The 24248-nt window shown below is 38.6% G+C and overlaps 2 protein-coding genes across 2 annotated transcripts in view; both read left to right on the forward strand.

Annotated features, from left to right (window-relative positions):
- Positions 1–17195, forward strand: part of LOC113112737 (GDNF family receptor alpha-1-like) — a 79809-nt gene extending 62614 nt beyond the window's left edge. Inside the window, exons 5-9 of the mRNA XM_026278563.1 lie at positions 426–535; positions 1399–1533; positions 8128–8333; positions 14205–14249; positions 15041–17195. Coding sequence (XP_026134348.1) covers positions 426–535; positions 1399–1533; positions 8128–8333; positions 14205–14249; positions 15041–15184 — 640 coding nt within the window. The 3' untranslated portion in view covers positions 15185–17195. The remainder of the gene's footprint in view (positions 1–425; positions 536–1398; positions 1534–8127; positions 8334–14204; positions 14250–15040) is intronic.
- Positions 17196–17769: 574 nt separating this feature from the next.
- On the forward strand, positions 17770–21574 carry LOC113112746 (jeltraxin-like). Its single transcript, XM_026278578.1, has 3 exons — positions 17770–17920; positions 18180–18414; positions 21072–21574. Exons 1-3 carry the CDS (start codon positions 17863–17865, stop codon positions 21508–21510), a joined length of 732 nt encoding a protein of 243 aa, XP_026134363.1. The 5' UTR covers positions 17770–17862; the 3' UTR covers positions 21511–21574.
- Positions 21575–24248: the final 2674 nt, after the last annotated feature.

A 24248-nucleotide genomic window follows, 5' to 3' on the forward strand; every position in this document is an offset into this window, starting at 1 on the left:
AGTTCATGAGCTCCATTCCAGCCATTTTTTCCTTAATTATTTGTCCTTCTTTCTGTATCCACCCTGCTCTTGTACCCATAATCATTTTGAAGCCAAGTGTAGCCCCTAGCTGTAGCAAGGTTCTGGTGTAGTTGTGCAGAAACCTCAGACTAGTCCCACACCATGTGTCTTAGGAGACACGGCACAGCACATTCATTTACACATTTCTTCTTCATCCTTAACACTGTGACAGAATGCTGTGGAGAAATGTCCAACACTTTTAGCAGCCAAGAACTGTGTATGAAGTTTGCTTTACAAACACAGATTTGGCAACATATGTCTTCTTTCATTTAGAATGAAATCTATTTAACTGTAAATTTATGTCATGAAGAGGTGAGAATTATGTAATGAAGTGTGTGTGTGTGTGTGTGTGTGTGGTGTTTTAGGTCTCGTCTGGCTGATTTCTTCACTAACTGTCAACCTGAGCCCCGCTCTCTCTCTGGCTGTCTGAAGGAGAACTACGCTGACTGCTTGCTGTCGTACTCTGGCCTCATTGGTGAGGCTACACTGTAACATATATTATTTATTATTATTATTATTAATATGGTCAATTTTATATTAATTAGAGATCGTTGCACTTTTAAAAACTATTTATTTATTAATATATATGCATTACATTAAATTGTCACAGCCATTTAAAATGAAATAAAACTAGTGATGGCGAAAGATGATATATATAATATATATATATATATATATATATATATATATATATATATATATATATATATATATATATATATATATATATATATATATCAACATCAACCAGTTATTTACTGATGATGTGAGTTGATCTGTTCAAATCTGGATACACTGATACAGTTTAGTGTCTCATTAACTAGCACTGAGTGACTGCTACTACTCTCTATACAGTCCACTTATATATATATATATAGAGAGAGAGAGAGAGAGAGAGAGAGAGAGAGAGAGAGAGAGAGAGAGAGAGAGAGAGAGAGAGAGAGAAAGCCTTTGGGAAAACATGTTTGTTCTCAAGTTCTTTCTTCGCGATTTGCTCGTGTGTGCACACACGGAAAAAGCAGCTGGACCCACGGGAATACAGCAGCGGAGCTATTAATCTGTGATTAGCTCCTGTTGTTGTTCTACCAGTGGGAGACTGTTTCTCTGTGGGCTAACTTTGTCACATTTTCGCAGTACAGCTTTTATGAGGCACATTGCACCAAAATTATGATTTTTCAGAAAGCTCAGTGAGAGCAAGATATCTGAAGATAATGTGTGATCACAATCAGGCTTTTAAACACACACATTTAGTCAAATTCCTTTTAAAAATGAAATTGATACTTTATTTTTTATTAGAGCGTAGCAGCATGTCAAACCATGAACTTTTTTTTTTTCCAGGCACTGTGATGACCCCAAATTATCTGCGTTCACCCAAGATCAGCGTGTCGCCATTCTGTGACTGCAGCAGCAGTGGCAACAGCAAAGAGGAATGTGACAGATTCACCGAGTTCTTCACTGACAACACCTGCCTGCGTGAGTTACTGTTCTGGCTCAGTAGAAGCTCATTCTTTGCTCATATTTCACTCATATTACGTTTATAACCCCCCCACCCCCCCATCTCTGATGATGAATGTCAATTACACTTCAATAACGTGCAAAAGACACCCAGGAAAACATTTTCAATGATGAAACATAAAGCTAATAAACAAGCGATTAATAAATAATATGAATTGTATGTGATTTTCATGAGATTCTACACTAGTGCATTTGCATGTATGCACATTATATTTATATTTATGAATTTATTCATAATAATATATCATTATAAACAATAACATACGCATACAAATATTTTTACATTTTAAAGCATGAAAAATGCTAAAATAGGAGAACTTTGTGAACATGATGATGTCAAATTTGTATGCCTGGAATCAATTCATTAATGTACCATCTGAAGTGTTTCACGAAAATGAATCAAACTTCCCAGCTCTAATGGCATTTTCCAACTGATGTTTTTCTAATTTTGCTGATTTAATGGTTTCCTACTCGAGAGCTGTAGTCTTATGAAAAACTCTTTGGGAAAATCATTGCAATTTAAAAAGAACCAGCTTCATTTCACCCACTAGTAAATTACATATAATAGATGTAAAGATGTGAATAATATGTCAATCAAACACACGTTACCTTTTTTTGTGTTGTTTTCTCTTTCTTTAAACTCTGTGCCTCCATCCGTCCCATTTCCCTGTCCATTTTATCTCATTCTCTTTCTAATCCAGTTTGCTCTGTCCATCTCTTCAGACTCCAGCAAGTTGTTTTCTGAGGCTTTTAGCTGTCCAACTGTCAGCCTGTTTTTATCTCAGCCTCTTCCATCATCCTTTTATGTACACTTCTTTCTCTTACCCTTTTCCCTGTATATCATTTGCTTGCTACACTTGCTTGACTGCACCAAGTGTTACGTTTTGTTCCTGTGTACTTGTAGAATGGCATGAAAACAGACTAAGTGGAAAAAGCAAAAAGTGCGCTTTCAGGAAAGCTTGTGAAAGGTCTAGGAGTGCTACAGAAAGAAAAAAAATATATAGTACTGACAGAGATCCAAGCAGGAGGCAGTTTAGAAAGCAGGATCAAGATGAATGCCACTACTCAAACTTCAATACACAGCACTTGAACTAAGTTTCTTGTGGTGATATAGTTCACAGAAGAAGAAGGTCATGTCGATCATCATGCCTCATTTGTAACAGTCCAGTCCTCAGTTCACCGCTAACAGTCAGACCTGCTAACAGTAGGAATGCACAATTTGGAGAAAAAATATGATTATATTTATTTTAATAAAAACTGCATTTTGAAACTGTGATTGTTTGTAAGGGCTGCTTATATATCAATATGGATATGATGATGAAGAAAAAGAATAAGAGAATTAGAATTATTAAACGGAAATATAAAAATTAAGAAAAAAAATAAGAAACCTCCACGCATAACGTATTTAAATAAATCACAGCTTTTGTGATTTAAAAAATCACACAAAGCTGCAACAACAACAACGACAAAAATCTCATCTCATTGAATATCATCTTAAACTAAATTTTCCTATTTCCTACTGTATATGTGCTGCAGTTGTTACTTGTTACTTAAAAATGGCTGTTTAAAATTGTGAATGGCTGGTAAAATTTTGCATTCAGACACTGAATTTTCCACCTTAAACGTCTACATGGAATATTTGGACTTTTATTCAGACCACAAACTTTAACGTCAAGAACATTTACAGTGAAATAGTGAAGGCAAAAATTTGATTTAAAAATAAAATTAAAAAAGATAAATGTAAGCGTATAATGCCCTGTCAAAATCTTTCTCTAAGCTACTGCAGTAAAAGAAATGGATTTGAATGTTCAGATCAAAAGAAAGGGCATGGTGGATTCACTGTAGGATGAGTTTATCTGTGAACAGTGTGAGCTTAATTTGATTTGTTTCTTTTAGTGCCGAGGGCTTTGAGGGGATGTTGAAGGAGACTCTTCAGGAGGTTAAACTGGGTTAAACTTCTTCTTTATCGTTATATCTTTCTTGCTTGCTCTCTCTCACTTTCTCTCTCTCCTTCTCATTACCTCATTCTCTTGTGTCTCATTATGGGAATTCAGTGTTAAGGCATCCTGACAGTTCTGGGGGTTTGTTCCCAGCGCCGTCAGTATCTGGGTGTTTAGGAGGCTATGACGAAGCGCTTTGGCATCACACCCTACAGTAGCCCCTGGGTATTATGTCTGTCTGCCCTTGGAACACTGCGTCCTCAACACAGGCTAGTGTAGAGCAAAGCTGAGCTTCAGCAAAACAGATGGCATAAAGTAAAATAGTGAGATTGAAATAGTGAGAACGTTAGTGAAATATTAAGTTGAGAATACCCCCACCCGCCCCCAAAATACTTAACATCAGCTTTACAGTTTGAGTTTGGTGGCATGTTCTTGAAATAAAGATTGTATGTTTACTAAAGCTGCATTTATTTAATAAAAAATACAGTAAAAACTGTTTTATTGTCATGGTTGCTGATTTGCTGTGCAATTACAATAATTTCTTATTGTTACTCAGTTATTAACAATAGCTCTTAAGCAATATTATTCACTTTCTCGACACAGACACGCACACACATCAACATGTCTGCGCATGAGAAGCGTTATTATGTGGGTAGGGCGAGGTCTCAAAATCAAAGATGAAAGATGCAACATAACCATTGTATAATAATGAAGCTTGCAAACTCACACTTTACAGCAAATTGGCCTGTTTTAATACTAAAAGACTGAAAACAGACGTTTTCTCATGCTGAGAGATAAGCAAATGTATGTGTGTGAGAAAATATCATATAAAGTGTTAAAAAAATAAATGACACAGCGCGGATGATAAGAGCTCCTATTCTCTGTTTTTTATTTAAGCTCCATTAGATGAGGAATGTTCGGAACATTCTCTTGCCTTTTATTGTTGCTGTCAGGAAATATTTTTAGCAGAAGGACAGCATTTAACAAACTTGCTTAAAAGAAAAAGTAACATTTCCATACATATATTTTTGATACAGCATGGCCTTTCATACCTTATTGATTACATAAATGTATAGAGGTAAATCAGTAGCTAAACTCGAGAGCTTGTTTATCTGAATGTGAGAACTTTTCATATTAATGTTTGTATTTGTAAGTTGAAATTTACATTCACAGCACTGATGTGAAAAGCTGAATCTTTCAATTTGCACACACAGACAATAATCAAAACACCCGTGTTTTGAATTGGGAGTTGCACATTAAGCTACAAATGTGTAAAATTACATTCACACAAAGAAAATGAGACACAAATGTTTACGACATATTTACTTTTGCACTTTACTTCAGTTTCGCTGCACAACCTCAAGTCGGCACTTACAACCTCTTAGATCTGGCACTATTTTCAACCCTAAATACTACACTAATTGTAATATAACTAATAAGTATATTAGAAAATTTAATATTTTAAATGGTCATTCATGGATCATACTGTAATTATTGCGCATATTATTTAGAACCAAAATCTTTTCAAATTAATGAAACAGAAATGAGCTAAAATGTAGTACAGTTTTTTTATTGGTTAAAAGTTACTCTTAAGGTGTTTGGTCACATTTGAATGCCAAAGACTAGGAGAACATATTAATGCTGTTTCATTCCCCAGAATAAAATGCTATTGTAAAGTATAGTCAGTGTAGTTATCCATGCACAATCAATGCACATTATGTGTTAATAATTACTAGTGCAAATATAGTGAAACTGCTGTCTGTCCAGGTTAATCCCATTCAAACATATTGACAGCGCGGAGTTGTTTGGAACTATTGATAGCTCCATGAATCACATGACCACATGGCAGTTAGTCAGTCATCGACCAATAAAATGTCTTCATTCGCTCCACTTCCCCTTCCCCCAGCTCTGCTCTCTCACATCTGCATATACAAGTGCACAAGTGAGTTTTGCAACAGGAGTACAGAAAAAGGAGTAGCAAAAGTCAAAGTGCCAGGATTTGAACTTGTACTGCCAGATCTGAGAGGTTGTAAGTGCTGACTTGACGTTGTGCAGCGAAACTGAATTAAAGTGCAAAAGTAAATATGTCTTAAAGGGGGGGGTGAAATGCTCGTTTTCACTCAATATCCTGTTAAGCTTGAGTACCTATAGAGTAGTACTGCATCCTTCATAACTCCAAAAAGTCTTTAGTTTTATTATATTCATAAGAGAAAGATAGTCTTTACCGATTTTTCCCGGAAAAACACGACCGACTGGAGGCGTGACGTGTGGGCGGAGCTAAAGAATCACGAGCGCCAATAGGCTTTTGCGTTGAGAGCTGGAAGCTGTGACATTACCTTGAGGAAAAAAACCATCATCCAAAACAAACCATGGCTAACAGTCAGATTCAGCCGTTTATTTATGATCCAGAATCAGATCCCGAGGCTGAAACTGAACGAGAGCAGCAGCAGCAAGGACTCGCTCCGAGCGGGGCTCGAACCCGGGTCTCCGATGGGAGACGGACGCACTAACAAGGAGGCAGAGATATTTTAAGCAGTTTTACTCACCGCCTGCGGTTCCAACACACGATCGTGACCCTTTTTCGTTGGGATTGCATCATCCTTAAGAAATAAACGAAACACAAATCTGTCGTCAAACTGAGCCTTGTTTGTAAAACAAGCATTTTCGAAATGCAGGGAACAAACACAAACAGTTGCACAACTCCGTTAAAGCTCTGTAAAAGTAAACTCCATCCACTGGTCCCTTAATGCTGTTTTTTCTTTGGTAATCTGTGCAGGGTTGTCTTGCCCTGGCAACCAAAAACACACTCCTTTTGTGACTTCGGTCTCTCGCTCTGATCAATGATTGTCTGTGCTCAGCCTCTCATTGCTCTGCTATACGGGAGCGCGCGCTCTTCCGGTAGACGTGCCCTCAGGACCCATATAAGGAACACAGAGCCATACTCGAAAATTTTTTCAGAAACTTGTGACAAACATACAACTTAATTTTTGAAACTTTGTCCATGTTTAGCATGGGAATCCAACTCTTTAACAGTGTAAAAAACTTAGTATGCATGAAATAGCATTTCAACCCCCCCCCCCCCCCTGCTGTGAGTAAAAATTACAAATTTCGACTTAAAATTACAAATTTTAATTTGACAAGTTCTCACAATCAGATAAACAATTTCTTAAATTTTGCTACTGTTTTACCTTCATATACATGTGTGTTGCTGAAAAAACAAATGCAAATGTAGTTTGCATCAGAAAAGCCTGCTTATTTTAAGCTGCTCTGTATTTCATCATAAAAAACAAAGCAAACAGTAGCCTGATAGTGCAGTAATTTTTTTTGTTTCTTTTTTTTGAAACATAAAACCATGTGGATCTGAAGGTCTCCAGACATCAGCTGGTGGAGTGTAGAGTAGATTCAGAGAACATGACATGCACATGAGAGGAAACTACACAATTCATCTGCTGAAGAAAGTGTGTCAGGGCTCATAGACTCAAAACAAAGATCAAAGTGTTCAGAGCCTGCGGGTCTTTTCCAGTATTTCCTAGAGAGATGGAGAGAAAATGTATTGAAATAGCAAACAACACATTCATCATGTGTTTGTTCAAACAATTTACATGTGAGTATGATAAAATTAGAAAAGACAAAAAAGAAACATTAAGATGTAGCGTGGCAACAGACGGACCTAAGCACTATGAGATTTTTCACTATGAGGACAGATTTTTCTGAATAAAATATTTCTCAATATAAAACAACTACACGCATACTGTACCACACTTTCTTGGATTTTTCTTAAAACCGTGTCTTCACAGACTACATGTGTCTGTACTGTTTCAGTGGAGATGGCAGCGGTCCATATAATTAGGCAGTAGATCCTACTTCTAAGAAAAGCTGGGTTGGGAGAGGACCTGACAGAGCATTTGGGCAAACAGAAGTCATTTCCAGTATTTTACATGTGAAGAAGCAAATATGCATAATTTACAGTCTATCACACAGGCAGTTGAAGCTAACAGCACATTATCGATTGACTATGTTAGGTTTAATAAGTTAGTGATAAATGTCCTTGCAATTACTCGGTCATATACAGTATGGTACACACTGCTGGTCTTTCAGTTAAATCAATGATTATAAATCTCAGAGAAACAGAGATTAATCTGATCGTGATTATGTAGCTGTAGGATGAAGGTTTGACCTCTGGTATTCAAAAAAATTTAAACCACCTGTAATTTACAGGTTTGCATGCCATGCCATCAGTTCAGCATATATATATATATATATATATATATATATATATATATATATATATATATATATATATATATATATATATATATATATATTAGTTTGAATATGATATATATAGAGAGAGAGAGAGAGAAAGGGAATTTTGAGCCACATTCACACACAGTATATAAGGAGTAAGCCTTGATTTATAGACAAACACATATTTGAAACACTAATATAAACAGTCATACATCTCTGGATACGTTTACATTATGACAACAGACAGGAGGCAAAACTTGTCTACAGTGTTTATCTGTGCTGTATTGGACCTCAAATTAATTCTTAAATATTGTATCTCTCTTGTAATATGAGGTAGGAAACCATATTTGCTCTTTGCACATAGGCAATGCAATCCAGGCTTTTGGAAATGGGACAGATGTGAGCGTGTGGCAGCCGATGCCCCCAGTGCAAACAACCGCCTCTATTACAACACCGTCCCAGAGGAACAGGGATCGAGACAGATCGCCCAACGCCATAGAGCCGGCCACAAACATTAACCATCTTAACCCGGTTGATAACTCCCTCTACCAGTTCTGCGGAAGCCTCCAGGTAATTGGAACTACTGCATGCATAGATCTTCATTCATTTACGCATTGAGGGTTTGGTGTACTGCATGTGTGTGTGCCTCAGGTTAATGATATAAACCACTGTTTGTGGTTAATAAATACCTCTGGTGATCTTGAAAATAGTGTTTTTAAGAAAGGAAATAGTTCAGTTGCATATGCTTAATTTACATAAGAGAGCTATACTACATTATAGTGGAGACCAAAGCATTGTAGGTCTCATGGGCAGTAAAGTCAATTTATGTCAAGGAACAAACGTTAAAGTCTTGCTTCGGAAACAAGAAGAAGGAAAAAAAAAACATAAAAGGTGTTATTGTCCCCCAATCAATCACAGTACAGTTTTCAATTACCTTTTGGGGCATTTTTTCAGACTTTATAGGATAAATTGTCACAAAGATCATTTGCCATGAAAACAGCTTATGCAATGCAATGGCATGTCTCTCAGCTACATTTTATTTAAAAATTAAAGAGTAAATGTAAGGAAATTACAGAAAATGGGAAACACAATTGGAATTACAGAACTATCTTACTATTTAGGGTAAATTAATATTTACCATTAATAGGCTAGTCTTCTATTAATAGGCTAGAATCTTATCTGTAACCTCTATAATATAAATATCATATTTACAAGCTACATAATAATCACAAAAATGTTCCTCATTTAAGATGGTTTCGAGCATCATTTGTTAAATCACCTTTATTTCTATAGCACTTTATTCAATATAGATTATATATCAAAGCAGCTCCACCGTACAATCAGGAAAATAACAGAATCAATGATACAAACTTCTTCACATATTAAAAAAGTTCAAATTCTGCTGCAAAACAGCTCTAAAAAAGGACAATAGCATCTTTATTCAACTCGAGTCAGTTTAAAGTCAGCAAAAGTCAGTTCAGTGAGAGAGAGAGAGAAAAAAAAAAAAAAAACCTTGGGAGAAACCTAGCTCATTTGGGGAGAGACAGTTCTTCTCTGGCATAAATGAACTTAATTGCGTAGCAGACTTTTGACAGAACAACTTATAAGTACCGTATTTTCCACACTAAAATTAATATGGCGTACTGAATTATAACGCGCAGCTTCAATGAATGGCCTAATTTAGAACTGTTTTCATATATAGGGCGCACCGGATTATAAGGCGCATAGAATAGAAGATACTGCAAACATTTCACTGGGTTTGTCGTTTTTTGCGAAAATTAAAGGCTTTTAAGTGCGCCTTATAATGCGGAAAATACGGTACAGCATTTCTGTAGCTGAAACAGTAGAGCATGGCATTAGCTATACCACGGTTATAGATTCAATTCCCAAGAAATTCATGAACTGATCAAATGTATACACTGAATGCAATGCTCGCTTTGGATATGAGTGTCTGCTAAATGCATCAATGTAAATGTACTGAGATACTGCCCTTGTGTCTCAATCTGACAAGCCCCACATGCCCCTTCACATACAATTTACAATGTCTGTAAGAGTTGGCCATAAAAAGCATGTCTTTTAATTTAAAAACAAGGCTAATATATAATCACAGACATTGGGGCATGCAAACACATACACATCAAGTCAAGTCAACTACAACTAAGTTTCTACAGGTGGTTTGTACAGGCCCACTCACCTGTGTGTAGCACACTTCAAATTGCAAAAAACAAATAAAGTTTCAGACATTTTTTTCTGTGATGTTGTAAGGTTGTGGGGTGTTCAGGGGATGCAGGAGGTGAGATGGTCCATGCTCTTAGCAATCGTTCTAGTCTATAATTTAAAATCACAGCTCTCTACATTCATAATCCATTAAAAAAAAATATCGGCCACACACACGTTGCAAAGTTTCGGGAATGATGTCTGCATATTTATGCGGGATTAACTCTCAAAGTAGCAGTGATTTACATAGAGATAACCATAGCAATAGATGGGACAAAATATGTGAATATGTGTGTTATATTGCAAAACTATTTATAAAAACAACAAAATACAAATGCACTAAATAAAATAATTGAATAAATGCATATATACAATTTAACCACTTAACTAAAATAGAATAAATAACTAGAGAAGGCTGACTATAATCAGCTTTTTTCCATTTAGTGAGATCAGCCTCACCTGAATTAGACAAAAAGGTTCAGTGATGCGAAGACAACATTTGAGTATGTACACGTAATATCTGAGAGAGAACAATTCATAAAAGAACTATGTATATTTAAAAGCACAAATACAGTTTTGTGTTAGTGAACGTGAGTTTTTGCACATTACATGCATCACATAACTTTATGCTCGCTCAATATTTGTCATATATCACGCGATAGAAAATGCCTAAAATTAAGTATAAAGAGGAAAAGAAAGCGGCCCTAGGCGGCTGCACATGCCTGGATCCCCTGCTAAATGCAGTTAGAAATTTACTAAAAACAAGCCTATCGCTAGTAGGGATGTAACGATATTGACGATATCGCACTATCGCGGTGGTAAACGTGTCTCGATATCTTCGTGGTTGGGTTACAATATTAAAAGGACAGGACTGCGTCGTCACAGCAACCGTTGTTAAGCCAATAGGATTGCACGCTGTCCACACAAGCTCACAGCAAGCCAGCATGGCCGACAGCGATACTGGATGAAAACAACAAAACCGAAGTTGAGATTGTGCCAGCCCCTGCAGCTTTTAAATCAGATGTCTGGAAACATTTTGGTTTCGCCGTGTCAAAAAACGCAAAGGGAGAGAAGGTTGTGTACAGACAATGGACTATGTGCAAGCACTCCCACAGTAAACTGCGATACAACACAGGAAACACAAGCATCATGAGTCAGTTTGGGGATCACGAATCATTTGAATCAGTTCGGGAATTCGTAGCGAGTTCGCGAATCATTTGAGTCAGTTCAGGAGTTCAAAGCAGGCGGCAAGGATGTCGACCGGAAGTTGAAGTCGGCTGCGTGCTGCCATCTTGTAGCAAAACTTCACTTGCATTAGCATTCCCATTGACTCCCTTTCATTTTGGCGTCACTTTGACAGCGAATAACTTTACATCTGAGATGTTTAAAGACTCAGTTTGTCCATTATTTATTTCTAAAGAAACACAACAATGTATAAAGAGCTCCATTACTTTCTATTACGTTACATTATGGCCCCGTAGAAACAGTTTTTGTAAAAAATAGGCTAACGATTGCGTCATAACCACTCGACTCTCTGTTGCATTACCGTACAGACAGGAGGAGAAGCTCGCAGGCAATTAACTTAATATGGCGTACTGGCGTTACATTTTAAAATACTATACAAAATAATGAATCAGAATACTTACTCCTGCTCACTCACGCCAAAGAACTCCCCGCTCAAGCTCGCCGTCTCTGCAAGATTAACGATGGCAGTTTGCACGCACAGCTACTAGAAGATTTACATCTGTCAGACAGGTTGCTGACGTCGTCAAGCTTCGTTTGAGTCTGCGCGTCAGAAACAGAAGTACTAAAAAACGCTAAAAATGGGCTTCAATTGTCTCAGTTGAGTTCCAATGGGGTCGCTGTGTCCATTTCTTTAACTGTCTATGGTTCAAAGCGGGTTCGCTAATCATTTGAGTCAGTTTGGGGATCGCAAATCATTTGAATCATTTCGGGAGTTCGGAGCGGGATCGCGAATCATTTGAGTCAGTTCGGGAGTTTGTAGCGGAAAAGAAAGTTTCTAAAGAAAAACTTGAACATTAGCTAAAGGATAGTTCAGTGTTTTTCTGAAGGCTTTTTGCCAGACTGTTAAGGTTTTTTTTTTTTTTACTGTTTTTTTTTCTTCTCCCTTGCAATGTAGATATTTTGTTCTTTCTGATGAAAAACGTGAACATAAGCTAAATGATAGGTCAGTGTTTTTTATTAAAAGGCTTTTTGACTGACTATTTTATTTAAGTTTAAGTTATGTTCCTAAATACCAGTTTTAAAAGGCTGCTTTTATTTGCCTGATTTAACTTGATCTTTGTTTGCACTTTAAGGGAATTCCCTATTGTTTACAATTGTTCTAGTTGCTTCTTAACTTGAACATTGCACAGAAGAATCAGTTATGCAACCAAATATTACTGTACAGAATATTGATGTTCCTGACTACAGCTTTAACTTTAAAAGCACTATGTGATCAGCGTTTTATGTTGTCATGGATCCATAAATACAACAATAAATTACCTGTTGACTGGCAAAAGCAGAATAAATGTCAGTATTTTTACGCTATTATCATCACAAACACTATCACTATGAGCTATTTAACAATACCGTGAGCTTTTACACAATATCGCAATAAATATCGTACCGTGAGGTCAATATCGAAATTGTATCGTACCGTGAGATTTTGATATCGTTACATCCCTAATCGCTAGAAATCTGTTGGAGTGAGATGCAACTACATACCAGGCAGGGATGCAGCTGGTCAGCACGCTGTCAATGATCGCTTATAGAATGTGGTGAGGATGGGTGGAGGGAGACTTGCTCTTTTTCACATACATCCACGCCTACACACTCCAACATAGAGCAGCAGAAAAATTGGCTTTCAGAGTAAAGTTAACAAGTTTACATGTTTTTGTATTAGGCTCACTGCTACACATAGTCCTCTGAGGGGGAGCAGCTGTCAATGTGCAAATGAGGAGAATAACAGAGACGAGGAGTGCAGACTCATTGGATATGTCTGTCAGTCTTTCTTCATCGGTTACAAAAGATCGCAGCATACGCAACTGACCTCAAGGAAAACTAGCGAGATGACTCCAGCATGCAAACGCAATTTTAATGTATTCTCTGTTGCATATCACTTTCACTCTTCTCTCACTCTTGCTTTGAACCGAGATATTTACTGCCAACCATGTTGTTTGCATCCCCCTTTAGTTACGTAGTACAAAGGGTTTTTGACTAAGTAGGTTTTTTGTGTGAGTAAATGACAGAGCCAGATGTGCATTCCTGCCCTCAAAACAAAGAGATATATGGTAATACCTCATCTTAGCATGTCAAAATGCAAGTATTGGGCATATTTGCAAAATTATTGAATGCTCTGCCTTAGCCATATGAGAGAGATCTCTGAGTTCAGTGTGAACTCGTTTTCTAAATACATAATAAATGTAAGAAACTCTCTGATTAGTATGTTGTCAAATGATGCAGTGAGATTAAGGGCTAATTTCATGATGCTTGTTCTCTTTTTCCAATTCCCTTCTTTTTTTTCACTATTAAAGTGCCATATATTGCACTTTGGGAGCATTTTTGCTTCAGTGTAATTAAAACACTACTTGACGTGTACAGGGAAAATTATCCAACCGTTTTTTGTTGTTGTTGTTGTTTTTGCCTGAACATTATACTTTTTACAAATTTGTTTATTTCTTGAATTTTGAAAATGTTTAATTAAAGGATGCTAGGACCGCTCTGGGAGAAATCAATCATTGATATTAAACCTAAAATCCTCATTTTGCTGCTCTGTAGATGTGGTTGTTTATAATGTTTCATGCTGGCCAAGGCATTGCTTTATCATGCTGGGCTCTGGCTTAGACTCAAGTCGGCTAGTTTCAAGAGGATACCGAACTGCCAACACACAGGAATCCATTCATTATATTGTCTCCAGGTCTCCTATATCACCACTGCTTCTCATTTTCTTACACACAAACCTATACAACAAGTACTCACACATAAGGAGGTGAAATCCATACTAAATTGTATGCTACTAGAGTTACATTTGAAATGCTAAAATTTGAACATTGATTGTGAGAAATATAAGGTGGCCTCAAACTATGATTAATATAATTAATTTTAATATCAGCTTGCATGCCCATTTAATTCTCTAGTCATATTGACACTATCTGAAAAGAAAATCAAAACTTGCCAGTATCTATCCAGCTGATTTAATGGATCTTTCTCTTTCCTTTCTAGGCTCAGATGCTGAAGACAAACAACACAATAGATGTGTTATGTGTGGTAAGTATGCTAACATACTTTAAAAGTCAGAATAAAACTGGTAGCACATCCCAAATCAGTCATATTTCGGATATATGTCAAGTGCTAATGATGAAGGATGAATCATAATGAATGTAAATAGAGACCAAGCAATAATTATCTCATGTCACGCTGGCACCTTTTGGAACTCTGACCTGGCACTAGAAGGCCCTTCCTGCCCAGTGTGCACATGATCTTTGCATTGGGCGATGGCAAAATGTGAACATTGCTTATCTTCTGCCTTTTAAAGTTCACTAAATGTCATTGTACATAATAAAAGCAACATTATATGCTAGAATGACATTTAGTGTTGCCACGGCAGGTCCAAACAGCCCTAAAATCAAGACCTCTTTTCAGCAAAGAAAACAAATATATATTTCTGAATCAAAGAGCTTTTCTAATCTCTCTGAAAATCTGAACCCACAATAGGTGAAACTCAGATAGAATGGCATTTTATTTATGAATGAATGAATGGACTGGAAGTGTGTGTGTGTGTGTGTTTCTGCTTTGTTTGACACCTTTATAGCGTTTTGGGATACTTAACACTTGTTTGGAAGATGAGTCCAGTTTTTTTTTTTTTTTACACGTTATGGTGTAATAAAAGCCTTGAAAAGCTAAGCACATATGCATATCTTTTAGAAAAGGTAAAACATCATAATGGAAAAAATGTCAAAGTCAAATAGCTGAAATCTCTGACATTTCTAACTACCTTTTGGTGGAAAAGAATAAATGCTCATCCTCTTCCTTGCCTGTCCACTGTTATGTTTTCCAAGGACCCACAGATCAATGACCCCAGCTCCTCCAATGCCATCTCCGGGAATTCGTCCACTTGGGAGACGTCTCTATCAGGCCTTAGCTCTCTGCTGCTCCTGCTGGCTACCTCCTTGTACTGCATCTTCACAGCAGCAATGCTGTAGCCACCTAACAACATAAAACATGGACAGTCACAATTTGTACAAAGTCGATCGCTGTCCCTGGTCAATCTGTTGTATTTGGGTACTCTCTCTTTCTCTTTCTTAGTCCCTCTCTTCCTCTCTCTTGCTGTTCTGTTTTTAAGAGCTTTTGTTGGTGTTGTTAATGCAACAAAACAAAGTGGTCTTGGTGTACTCAAGTTTCTGTCTCTTCCCTCCTGATTTTGCATCGGAAGATGAAACATGAAAGAAAAGCGAGAGAACCTCGGAATCATTGCAGCATTGTCATGTGATGTTGTGCTGTCTAAAGTCTGGAGGGCCAGAAATCATAAGGACTCCTGTAACAGCGTAGAGAGCATAGAACCTTATCTGTGCATATGTGCACTACCCATTGCTCACTGGTACACAAAGACACAGCAAAATTGAGACCGAAACACTATAGAACATAATTCCTGAGATGTGCCACTGACCCATCTATAGGTCAAACAATCAAACATATCGAAATACATTTACATAACATCTAGTTGTAGAAAGTGAGAGTTTAGAGAGATCAAGAGTTTTTGGATGACCAACAGGACCACTTGTCTGAAAATACACGACGGAGCTTATTTGACAATTTTACTCTTGTCTGTCATGGTTTGTTTCCGTGTGGCTACATATGTGAATACGTAATGTTGTTTGTACATCTGTTTGTTTGAATGAAATGAGTTCATGGTTTGGCTGGATGGATATGTCAATAGATCTGGGGTTTCGTAACTCCTGTGTTAACAGTTTACAGGAGAAAACATGGACTGAGGCCAGTCAGCAGCATTGATTCTTGTGTAATCAGACAAAGTGTCAAGGTTCTATGTTACAATTGCATATATACGGATCTTTAAATTGCACATCACCACTCACCAAACTAAACCAACAGAAATCAGCATAACTAACAAATTATAATGCCTTTTTTTGATATTGCTTTGACATGGATTTTCATACTTCAACCCAAACGAATCATGCAAACTAGTCATGTGTGTTATAAACTGTAGCCAGTTTTTTTTTTTTTTTTGTTCTGTATATCTATACAAAAGTTACTGAAAGAGTCAGTAGCAGTGATCCTTCAACACAATTATTTAAAAATCAGTGAGAATTATTTAAAAAAAAAAAAAAAACATACCCAGAAGTCTTATATATGTCAGTATGAGGCATGTGCAGTTTAATCACCTCAGCATAACAAGTTAAAAGAGTCTGTGACATGCTGCTTTGGTTCATGTGGCATTTTCAACAAAAATTATGTATTGTTGTTTTCCACATTATTCATATGACATTTTAAGTGCTACATAAGAAAACACACAAACATATATGTACTTCTACATGAACTATATTTGTAGAGCCTACTATATTTGAATAGGGATCTGGTTATATGATATATGATCATATTGGATGATGATGTATGGCTTTTCTCAGTAACTTTATATACAGCATATATTTTTGTTTAGAGATTACAGTACAAATTGAAGACTTGCATCTGTCCTGTCCTACATCCCAAATGAAGGAAATGTACAACAGTCATTTATTAACTATAACACCATGTTATTGTTTTATTATAAGCCAATAAGCAAGAAAAAAATATCTTATTTTTATATCTTTTCGCATTATGAGTTTATTTATTGTCATATTGTCTTTTTTGCTAGTAAGCAGTACAGGAACTTGAGGGAAAAAAAAAAAACATGCATGAGTGATGGAAATGCAATAATGGCTATTGGATGCAGTGTGTTATAAAGTTTACACAGGCATTCGGTGGTGGTCTGCTGCATTTGGCTTTGGTTGCAACATGAAGTTGCTGTGAATGTGCTTTAGATAAGAGCTGGACAGTAAGATCCCCACATTGTAAAAACTATATTTCTCTACATCCACATCTTATTGCTCCAGAGAATTTACAAATGAAACAAAAGACTCTTCCACAATGTCACATTTCTTCTTAGCTTGTGAAAATGTAAAAAGTATTCTATGAAAACGATTAAAAATGTTGACTCATTCACTTTTGTTGTTTGTTGATTTTTACATGGAGGATATATAAGACGAATCACTCAGTGATTTCAGTAAATATATATGTATTCTGATGTGCACACGTGCAGCTCATGATCCAGTTTCAGAATGGCTCCATGTCTGGGTCGATTGTAATACATTTGAAAACACACACTATGTGCTAGATTCACTTTATTTTCACACACACACACACACACACACACACACACACACATATATATATATATATATATATATATATTACAATTGTATTACTGTTTTTCTATATTATTATTATTAATAATAACAATGACAATAACAACAAGAACAAGCTAATAATAAAACAATATTGTTGATGTTGACAGGGACAGAACACACAGGGAACATGGAACTATTCCATTGGCAGCTGCAGATCATTATTTTTGCCAGGATTTCTTAACAGCAGTTATATTATACTTTTTCATATGAGATTAAATGTTTATCCCTTCCCAATTGAAATCGTTATTGCAAAATAACATTTGGAGTAAATAGTGCAGTCCTGCTCCTTATCTATGCATGTGTCTGAACTGGTGAATCAGCACTAACCTGCGGTGTCCTCGCTAAAGTGGTGCAGTATAAAAAGAGCAGGGTGAAATTCTCAGGTAACTCTTTCCTGCCTGACTCGACCCAAGAGGACCATGAAGAGAGTTGCTTCTTATGTTTTCTTTATTGCCCTTTGCGGTTTGGCATTGTCCTGTAAGTACCAGCAATGTAATATTAACAATACAGTCTTTAAATTACAGAGGTCACCCAATTAATAGCACTGGAAAAGATTTTAGACTGATAAGATAATAATTTATTCTGCTTTCATCATTTCATTTTGTTTGTGTCTATGCATTTGTTCATTAAGCAACTTATACAGAAGTACTGTATTAAGTTCAACCAGTGTCACTTTACAATACATTAAAGAGTCTTTAATGCCTTAAGTGTTGAACACATCTTGTTATATCATCAGTAGAGCCAAAGAAAGACAAAAAATGTTTGAGGGAGAAGGTCATCACATTCCCAGAGCTGACCACCAGCAACTGGGCGAAGCTCCATCCGAATGAATCCATGGATCTGTCTGCAGTCACCGTGTGTTTGCGATTTTACACTGAACAAGCGACTCCCAGCCCATGTCTTTTTTCTCTGGCTACACCGTCCCACCCTCAAGACTTTTCTTTACGTTGGTCAGGTGACAGCAAACATTAACAGGGGTCTCATGTATCAACCTTGCGTACGCACAAAAACTTTGCGTACGCCAGCTTTCACGCTCACGGTCGGATGTACTAACAGTGAAATTAACGCAAGAATGTGCGTTCCTCCAAGCCAATTTCATGTCTGGCGTACGTTCATTTCTCATTGTTTTTGTCCGTTGGCGACTCTTACAGGCAATAAAGTGAAGTTGCAAACATTACACAACAAATTGTTCTACAAGTCTCGCACCACCACCTGTGGGAAGCATTGCAATTAATTTGCAATTTATAAAATAATTGACATATATTGTCACACGAGCCTTTTTATAATTATATAAATTATGCAATTAAATAAGAACATATAAAAGCATAACGGTTGAAACAACCCTTAGTCTATGGCAATGGCAGCGTTGGCCTTATTAGAGGACATTGCTAATGGCAGAATCAGAAGAGAACGAGTTTTTAGGGACCACAATGATTTTCTGGCCCAGGATGATGACTGGCTTATCAGCCGTTTCAGATTTCCAAGGGCTGTCCTCTTGGAGCTCTGTGCTGAGTTGGGTCCGAATCTAGAGAGAGAGACAATGAGGAGCCACGCAATACCAGTTCCCTTGCAGGTGCTGACAACACTTGGTTTCCTGGCAACTGGTTCTTTCCAAAGGGAACTGGCAGACCGCTCAGGAATAAGCCAGTCGTCTTTGAGCCGGGCAATGCCAGTGGTATGGGACGGGATCATCCGCATGTCTGCCAGGTATATCAGGTTCCCATATGATGCATTTGACCAGCCAAACATTAAAATGCAATTTGCAGCGATAGCCGGTTTTCCTAATGTTATCGGAGCGATCGACTGCACACACATTGCTATAAAGGCGCCATCTGCAGAAGAATTTGCATATGTGAATCGGAAACATTTCCATTCAATAAATGTGCAGATAATATGTGATGCACAAATGCGCCTAACAAATATTGTGGCAAGGTGGCCTGGGTCAACCCATGATTCATACATCCTTACAAACAGCATGGTTGGGATGAGGCTCCAAGCTGGCAGGGTGCGTGATGGGTGGCTTCTTGGTAAGTGCCTTTAAAGTTATGATCCTATCTAATTGTAATTTTTTTTTTTTTTTTTTTGCATATAATTATTAATTAACCCTTCAGGAGACCGCGGTTATCCACTAAAGACGTGGCTTTTAACCCCCCTCACCAACCCACAAACTGACCGAGAGCGCAGATACAATAATGCCCATTCTCGCACTCGTTCAGTTGTATAGCGGGCGATTGGGCAGCTGAAATGTCGGTGGCGCTGCCTTGACAGGACTGGGGGGATGTTGTTATACCGCCCTGACAAGGTGTGCCGCATTGTGCTGGCCTGTGGTGTGCTGCACAATGTCGCGCATAGGCATGGCATACCACTTGGTGAGGTGGCAGCACCGCCAGATGACCCCGACCCAGGACCAATTTATGTGCAGCCCAACCAACAAGCCGTTCATGCCCGCCAACATGTGATTGCGACAATATAAATGGTAATCAGAGACAAAAGTTCACTTTTTGACCAATTCCTTTAATGAGTGGCTTATGTCTGTGAGTGCGTCAGTGATATTTTTCAGGTGACTGTTAATTTCCCCGATGGCCATAATGATTTGCTGTTGTGACTCCAAAACAGCATGTGTCAAGACGCGACCAGACGGACGGGCGTCAGCACTGGGGAGAGCACTGGAAACGCTGGGCACAGTGGGCGCTGGCTGCTCAGGAGGGGCAGACTCCGAGTGCCCCTCCTGGGAAGTGGATGTTTCGGCTGTTGCGCCATATGGGTCTAAATAAAAAGGCAAATGTTAACTGTAATTTAAGTACGTTCCATTTTTAAGGGGCACACACATTTGCAATAAATGAAATGGATCCGTAAAATCTCTGGTGTATACTTTTGGTTCGCTACACCGAATGCATTTGACAATGAAATATAGGTACGCTATATGTACCAAAGTAAAAACAAACGAGAAATTGGTTACCTTCGTCGCAATCCTGTAAATCGGAGTCTCCCACAGCAGAAGATACTACTCCAGAGAGTAAAGTGTCACCCATAATTGAGGCAACTCTCTGCTCAAAGGGTGTAAGTTCATCGACCCCTTTACCACTGCCTGTCCTGCCCACACTTTGTCGGTGCGCAGCAGTTCTCCGTTTAACGTCCACCTTTATATCAGACCATTTCTTTTTAAGCTCATTTACAGTGCGACTTTCAGATCCCACTGCATTGACGGCTTCAGCCAAACTCTCCTACTCATATTTTTTCCTTTTGTTATTAATTCCAGAGAACAACGTTCCAAATAAAATATGTTTTCTAGTCTCTACCTCCGATAGTAGCACCTCCAATTCACTTTCAGTAAAGTTTCGTTTCTTGCCGCTTGCCTTAGCCATTTTCTTACTGCTATCTTTTGCCAAAGTGGACTCATTACCATATTTAAATTGATTTAATTAGGGGAGGAGACTGGGTGGGGCGTTGTGCTCGTGCATGTTCGCTCAATTTTACGTTAATTGGGATGTACAAAGAGAATATGCGTGGAATCCTTCGTACGCAGAGATTCATACATCTGTTTTTTTTTGTGCGTACGCACATTTACAGCTTTGTCCGTACGCAATGTTTTAGTATGAATTCAACGCAAGTCTTTGTACATGAGGCCCCAGATGTTTATTCACAACACCCAGGTTGAATTCAAAGGGTTGACGTTCAACATGAATCAGTGGAACTCAGTGTGTGCGACCTGGGATTCCAAAAGTGGTCTTGCACAGATGTTTGTGAATGAAGTAGCTAGCATTAAGAAGGTGGTGGGCACTAAAGTATCTTTCAAAGGAATGCCTGTCATCACACCTGGCCAGTATCAGACCCAATATGATGGAGGGTTCCTCCAACCCTCTATCTTCACAGGTTTCATATCAGATGTGCATGTGCATGGACAAGTCCTGACCACCCGTCAGATTAAGACCTACATGGGGGCAAAGAGCAAATACAAACTTGGTGATTACATTAACTGGCACAATCTGATGTACACCATTGCTGGGTCTGCACAAGTGGAAGAAAAGAGTCATGTAACATTCTATACCAAAGAAGAGCAGCAATAGTGCTCTGTTGTACTGAAATCTTAATGTAATGTCACAAGAAATTAATAAACATCTTGACATTGAACTTTGTGCTGAATTTTTAGTATTGACCAAACAAGAGAAGCCTGACTTGAATTAGAGTCAACGTTTGGTGTAGTTTCATGACAGCTTGAGTAAATTTGACACAGTGGCATGTATGCATGTATTCCTACCCATTCACTTGCTCAATACCCATATAATGACCAAACAGCCTGATCAGGCAAGTAATATATAACTAATAGAGTGACAGCATTTACCACTAACATTGGTCCAGCATAACAAATTGATATTCACAGATTTAGGTACCTTTATCTTTAAAGTTAAATACGACATTGGTATACATTGTGACGAGCACTCCCAGAGGAATCAGCGTCGCCCTGGAAACCAAACCAAAACACCTGCACGTCCTCGTCACCGGCTGATCGGTCACAGCTGCTCCCCATCAGCCAGCGTATTGAAAAGCAGCACATGTTGCACTGAGAAGAGGTTCTCAACCAGAATGCAAAGCTGGACTAACCCCTCTCTCCTATCCCCACAGAAAGCAGCGAGTGACCGACAGCCCACACCCTTTGGAGCACGTCTGGACACCCACTTTCCCCTTGATTGGCACAGAGGAGCACGGAGAGCACACGGGGAGCACCAACCAGCGGAAAGCAGATCAGGACACTTCACCAGGCACCCTTCACTTCTCAATAAACCCACCCTCCGGGGCTTTTGATTTCACGTACCTCTTGTCGAGTGGTTCTTCACCCCGTGACAACATGTTTCTAACTTTAATAGCATTTGATATTTATCAAAATAAACTTCCAAATCCCTGCATGAATCAAAAAAGAGAAAACTAAGAAAATTATGTTATATATGAAATAATTAAAACATACATTTTAACATATCTAATAGGTTTATTTATTTCCTACATTTTATTTCCTGTCAGACGGCCACTAGGTAACTGTGCCTTGACAAATTTGGTAAACAACATACTATGTGGGAGACTATGTACAGTTATTTATTTGTATAAAGACAGATTGTGAGTGGGAATAAAATAAATTAGTTAAATAACATTTACAGGCATCCTTCTGAGGCCTCTTGAACTGTTTGTTGAAACATTGAAAGGTATGCCACATGGAACCACCTCTTGCAGCAATGAGATTCAATCTGAAAAAGAACAATCTTTTTAAATTAATTCAAATTAATTTGTAATCATTTTACAGATGATTTAACAATTTATCTTAACAAATATCAAGAATCCTAAATGTGTGCGTTAAAGCTGACACCTAGATGAACATTTTACAGTTGGTTTTATAACTGTTAATTGTTCTCTTCAAATGTTATTGAGCATTCAATTATGGCATATTTTGAGCATGAGCCCATTTACAGTAAAGAAAAATACAAATTTTACAGATGATTTGAGAATTTATTTTAATATCAAAAATATAAAAGGTGTGCATTATATCTGAGACCAAGATGAATGCTTTACAGCTGGTTTTATGATTACAGTCATAAGTCATCTTCAAATGCTTTTGAAGTCAGAATCATGTATTAGGCCTGTACCAATGTTTATGTAACTTTAGAGACACCATGGTTCTTGACACCATGGTTGTTATTGTTCACCTGAACTATTACAATCAATCAATCAATGTGTTCATTGAAAATATTCTGAAATATACTGAAATATTCTAGAAAATAATGTCATTTTGGTTATTCGGGTGTTCTTTAGCTAGGGTTTGTATCACTGTTAAGACGCTGCAGTGCCATCTTTTGACGTGGATCCGCATGCCGTCTTTTAGGTTTATGTAAACAACACTAATACTAATGCGTTTTTAGAGAGCACTTTACACAATAATATTTTATTAATGACAATTAACTGTGTGACGAGTGGGGGCGGGGCCGAGTGATGTGGGAACGAGCGAGGCAGGTAGAGTGATTGGGAAATCCGCAACACCTGCGCCCCACCGCCAGTCTCGTGTCCCACAGAGGAGATGGAAGGATATAAAACTGGAGCGACGATAGTGAAGGACGAGAGAGGACCAGGCCTGGGCTGTTAGTTTATGGTTTGCTTTTTATGTGCGCGCATCAGTCGTCCGTGAGGGGCTGATGCGCTGTTTTGTTTATTTTGTGATTATTAAAGTTTCATTTGATTGTGCGCCGGTTCCCGCCTCCTTCTTCCCGGTGATTATGGAGTTTTTATTATTACAGTGGTGCCGAAACCCGGGAGAAGGAGGGACGCGCTGCTGAAGATCCCTCGCCACTGTGGTGAATCCGCGGTGCCATCGAGCTGCCGAGGAGTGTGCCGCCATGGACGGTGGACTGGAGCGAGTTGCCGGGGACGGGCGAGCTCGCTGCCGGGGACGGGCGAGCTCGCTGCCGGCTGCCCGTGATGTGGAGGGGCGGTTGCCGTCCGTGAGGGAGCGGAGGAGTCGGCGCCATTCGCCAGGGGGCCGGAGCCTGCTGCCATCTGCTGGAACGGAGAGGAGCAGGGAGCGGGGGACTCCTGCTGGCTGCCCAAAACCGGAGGAGTGTCGTTCCGTCCGCCGAGGGCCATCCAGTGCCACCGCCAGGCACCGCGGAGGAGATCACCCAGCTGGTGGAGGGCCGAGCAGCAGTGCGTCTGGGAGCCGGATTTTTTTTTTCCCTCTCCCCTCTCTCGTCTCTGTCGCTCCTCCTTCCATCTCCTTTTCTCTCGCCTCGTCAGTCCTACCCCCAGGTTTCCACAGGTCCCCCCG

This window comes from Carassius auratus, chromosome 13 (genome assembly GCF_003368295.1).
Source record: "Carassius auratus strain Wakin chromosome 13, ASM336829v1, whole genome shotgun sequence".
Lineage (NCBI taxonomy): Eukaryota > Metazoa > Chordata > Actinopteri > Cypriniformes > Cyprinidae > Carassius > Carassius auratus.

Coding starts and splice junctions, on each gene's coding strand:
- LOC113112746 (XM_026278578.1), top strand. CDS start 17,863: ATGAAGAGAGTTGCTTCTTATGTTTTCTTTATTGCCCTTTGCGGTTTG. Junction 17,921..18,179: donor TTGCGGTTTGGCATTGTCCT/GTAAGTACCAGC, acceptor TTATATCATCAG/TAGAGCCAAAGAAAGACAAA. Junction 18,415..21,071: donor TCAGGTGACAGCAAACATTA/ACAGGGGTCTCA, acceptor GTACATGAGGCC/CCAGATGTTTATTCACAACA.